General features: G+C 32.1%; 1 protein-coding gene across 1 annotated transcript; it reads left to right on the forward strand.

Annotated features, from left to right (window-relative positions):
* Positions 1-3,154: 3,154 nt before the first annotated feature.
* Positions 3,155-4,402, forward strand: LOC145032124 (chaperone). The gene is made up of 2 exons (XM_078980816.1): positions 3,155-3,332; positions 3,977-4,402. Exons 1-2 carry the CDS (start codon positions 3,217-3,219, stop codon positions 4,173-4,175), a joined length of 315 nt encoding a protein of 104 aa, XP_078836942.1. The 5' UTR covers positions 3,155-3,216; the 3' UTR covers positions 4,176-4,402.
* Positions 4,403-4,776: the final 374 nt, after the last annotated feature.

Genomic DNA, 4,776 nt, shown 5'->3' on the forward strand with positions numbered 1-4,776 from the left:
CCCAAGGCCCGAAGCCTTATGATAACTGATCTTCAGCTTACGACCCTAAATTATGAAACGATTCGAAACAGGGTTTACACTTATGCAAGGATTGAATCGAGAAAATGCAACTGTTATTGCCTTTCCAGACCCACGTATTTAAACCTCCATTTAAGACCATACTTATGATTTTATGATGTAACTCGAGCAACTTTGTACTTTCACTACCCCTCCTTGGCCACCTTAACCATTTCCATTGATAGCTCATGGTTAATCTTCGTTAAAGTCAATCACCAACTTTACAATCTTTATTTGATTTGATAAAGTTTTGGAAAATAATCTTTAAGGACCAAACCACTACACCACTTATCCTTCAAAAAACAAGTCAAACTTTCGGATATGACTTTCAAACAACTCTTCAAGATTAATGCCCCACTCTTCCATCTCTAATATGATGATGACATATTTGACAAATGTAATTTTCGTCAGACCTGATCATTAGCTCTTGAATCACCTCCTGATTCGGTTCTAAATAAAAAGATAGCTGACCGACCCTAATGACATTTGTGCCATGATACCAAAACACGCCCCTCCTTAAGGACTCTTCTTACTTCCGCACAACGCCTTTAACTGATTGCTCATGCCAACTATGCTTGTCATCAGTCATCACAGTCGATGCCTTAAGCACAACCGTCGATGCCTCAAGCACAACCGCCAACCTCCGCCTCGCCTAAGGTACATTTACTTCTCAGATTTTTTTCCAAATTCGGATGAAACATCTTTAAATTTCTTTGTTTTTTATGAAAAAAAATCTTATTTATGTATGTTGGTACTTCTCGAAATAAGATGAAAAATCAGACCTAAAAATTGATCAATTCAGTTGTCACTTAAGACCTAAAAGTTAAAGTTTGCTTTTGTTCTTTCGTTGAGTATTTAATTTTTTATTTTTTCCATTTGATTCTTGCTTAGGTATCTCCTATCCACGAGTGTTTAAGGATGGAAAATGTTGGAGGTAATAATGTGAAAATGTCGAAGGGTATTTTGGTTATAGGTGCTAGAATTCCAAAATGGTAGCATTCGAATGAATTCAGGGAAAACAACTTCGTGTGTCTAAACAATTCAGATTGTGTAATTAGAAGAATTCATATAAGAAAAGAGGGGGAAATGCCGATTGTTGCATTAGGATTCAACTTATATTGATGAAAAGAATGAGAATATCAAAGTTATCATTGATGAATTGAAGGTGTGGCAACCAAAGATTTTTCATGGAAGGCATATGCAACGTGTTGAGTATTGTCCGGTTGACAAGGGGATTAATGTGTTGGAGTATCGTTCGTTTAAATGTTTGGAAGGGGGTTCGAGAAATAATGTCGATGTTAAATCAAGAACGTCGAAATATCATACTCTTATAACTTATTATAGTTTGAGGTGTAATTTTTGTTTCTATTTATGGATATTGTGTTTGAATATTTCTTTAAAAACTTTTGCTTAGTAAAAGGCATATAATTTAACAATGTACTTTGCTTTTTTTTTTTGTCAAATTTTTAGATGTTGAAGTTTGATGGCTAAATTGTTGTATTTAGGTAGATGTTTGAAAGTATATTAGTGTAATGGAACAAAAGGGTAGTATGATCGTTTTCATCATTCAGTTTGTCAGTCAGATGTATAATTAAACATCCAAGTTTCAATCAGAGGTAGATTCGGTCAGAGTTTCTGACTCAGTCAGCCTTTGACTTAGTCAGATCCCATTCAATCAACAACTATCAAACAACTAGTGTTGTAAAACTTGCCGAGTTGGCCGATTATTCCTCTGAGTACTCGCTACTCGACCCCTTACCGAGCCGAGTTACAAAATCCCGAGTATTCCCTGATCGGCCCCTAATTGACTAAGTAGTGTTGTCAAACCCGGTGAACTCGGTGATTAATATTATAATATATACTTAATGATTTATTATTTAACACACACATGTGATTATTACTATATATATATATATATATATATATATATATATATATATATATATATATATATATCTTAAATTTTCAGTAATTATTCACATGTATCTAAATTTATTATATATTTCAATCAACTTAAGATTTTAAGTTATGATTTTGACATAAGTTCCCTAAAAATATTTATACACGAATTACCAAATCCGAATACTTCAGAGTATTCGCTACTCGGTAGTCGGCCGAACAGTTACCGAGTAATGAGTTCTACAGCCATGCAAACAACCATAAGTTAGTTTTGTAATGTATGGACGTGTGGATATAATAAAAAACAATGAAGTTCTTAGTTATTTATTGATAAATAATTACGGAAAGTGACTATTTTAGTCCTTTTTTTTAGAAATTGCATTTTCTAATAATATCAAAATTTTAAAATAGAACATTATTTGTCCATGTAATAAAAAATTAAAAATTGAACACCAAAATCATATTTATTACATAAATGCTTTCTTCTTTACAGTAGAAATGAGAAAAATCAAATCGTAAAAAAAAAAAAAAATAATAATAAATAAACTTAGAAAATAAAGAAATCCAAACCAAACATGAAACCCATGAGTTTGTTCTTTTTTTTTCAAAAATCAAAATATTCGATTTGGTTTCAATTTTAAGAATTAGTAAACTGTAAAAAACCTAACCACACGAATTTTTATAAATTGCTTATAAATATATTTAGTTTATCGATATTATAAATTTACATAATTTTATAACAATTATTTAATTAGCAAAATAATGAGTTGATTAAGGTGGTTAACATACCTTTGGCTTATTTTTTTTTTATTTTATTATATTACATCTATCCCTACATCTATTGACGGATATAATATTTTTTGTTTTTTCATCTATAAAATAGTAATAACAACCTACAAACCTTAAGATTTAGAGTTGGACTTCATATTAATTTGGGATACTAAAACTTCCTTTTTAGTATAACGTTTTATAGTTGCGGTTTGAGTTAAAAAAAAAATCGAACCGTATCCCAAAAAACCACAACTGATTGGGTTGATATGGTTTTGGCTTTGAAAGTCAATATCTGCGGTTTTAAGAAACCGCATCATGTTCGTCCCTAAGTTTAGGGGCTTTTCCAGTTAACTTATGAAAGTCCGGGGGTGTCTTTAGCACTTTATAAATTCACTTCCATCCTCCATGGCTATTTAGCGATAAGGCGAGTATAATCTTATACTATTTTGCTGCTATTTGGAGTTAGAAAAGGAAGCACGAAACACAATCATGCTGGAACACATAACAGCAAGTGAAGTAGCCGGCTATGGAGTTGGTGCTCTTCTCCTTTGCGCCACAATTTCCGCCCCTAAGATCGATTCTTTCATCTCTGCTTCTCAACGCAGGTAATCCCTTATTGTTTTGTTTTTATCTCTAGATTCAACTGTTTAGTTGCATCCATCATATTTGGAAGTAATCTTGCACCTTTCTTATGTTTTTTCTTGATTAATTTCATCTTAGATATTTGAATGTTATTGTAGGGTTAACGTGGAAAGAAAGAAATTCCCAAATTTTCTTTTAGTTCAATGCATTCATAATCATGTGATGCAATTTTGAATCTTATTTATGGGTTTCTTCCATTTCTTTCATATTAGATAATAGAAGAAAAGTCTTGGATTATAGTAAAATAAAGTTGGAACAGCGAAATTGTCAGCTCTCACATTAGAAGAGAAAATTTTGGATTATGATTTATGGGGTAATTGGGTAAATAGGAAAGACCGAAGAGTAGAACTTGAGGAATTCATCTCACTTATCCAATCTTGAATAATTTTTATGGGGTTATGTGATTAATTTCAATCTTAATTGTTATTGTAGGGCAAATATGCAGTAAAACTAAAACACCCAATATTTCTAGATCGATGCCTTTTAAGTTCTAAGTAACTTGTTTTCTATTTATCTATTTTTATTCATTTATTTATTTTACCAGTTTGACTGTGTTAATGATATAACATAAGCAAGCTTTTCTGATGATATTTGTTGGAATACGTAGCTCATTAGGCATGTGCAAGAGATGTGGTGATCTAAGGTTGATTGCATGCTCAAATTGCAAAGGTTCTGGATCACTCAGACAAGATGGCGTATTTAGCTTAATCACTTCAGATGAAGTTAAGTCAAAGACGAGTTCTTTGTCATGCAACAAATGTGGAGCTAGAGGCCATTTCCCTTGCCCCGAATGCAGTAAACTGTAAAGTAATTCAACTTGATTGTTTTCGATTATCAGGTTTATTTGGAATTATAAACAAATATTATTAGCTTCTAAATCATCTAGCCACAATACTTGTGGAGTAACCTTAGAAGTCTGGATTATAAGGCGATGAAAGTTATATTTCGTAACATCCACATTATGTTGTAGGTTTGGGTATTGATATAAATACCAATCTGTGGATTAATGAATAGTTTAGGATCCAAAACATCATTGGAGTGCATAATGATACTAGTTTGATCCTAACAGGTGTAATATTTTTCTAAAACATCGTTGAAGTGCATAATAATACTACGTTGATCCTAAAAAGGGTAATATTTTTCAGTTGTTTATAAATAAATACAATAATATACTTATTTTCTTGCTAAAGATCATTTCGGTTTATTGGTATCTTGCATAATTGATCATTTTTGATGACTTTTATGGGGTTTATATACGAAATAATTTCATCACTTAGACTGTACGTGGACAATGTTACCAGCAGCAAACGCTGTGCCCGGTGGACTTATTGTCGGCGGCATTATGTCGATGGCAAGGTTCTACCATTCAAAAATTGGAACGTTGGAGATGTTACCGTTGCATTTTAT

Source organism: Lactuca saligna, chromosome 2 (assembly GCF_052625555.1).
Source record: "Lactuca saligna cultivar CGN05327 chromosome 2, ASM5262555v1, whole genome shotgun sequence".
NCBI lineage: Eukaryota > Viridiplantae > Streptophyta > Magnoliopsida > Asterales > Asteraceae > Lactuca > Lactuca saligna.

Bases quoted from the DNA above. Each gene is read 5' to 3' on its own strand.
- LOC145032124 (XM_078980816.1), top strand. From the start codon at position 3,217: ATGCTGGAACACATAACAGCAAGTGAAGTAGCCGGCTATGGAGTTGGT. The intron at 3,333-3,976 runs GTAATCCCTTAT...TGGAATACGTAG, and splicing joins ATCTCTGCTTCTCAACGCAG to CTCATTAGGCATGTGCAAGA.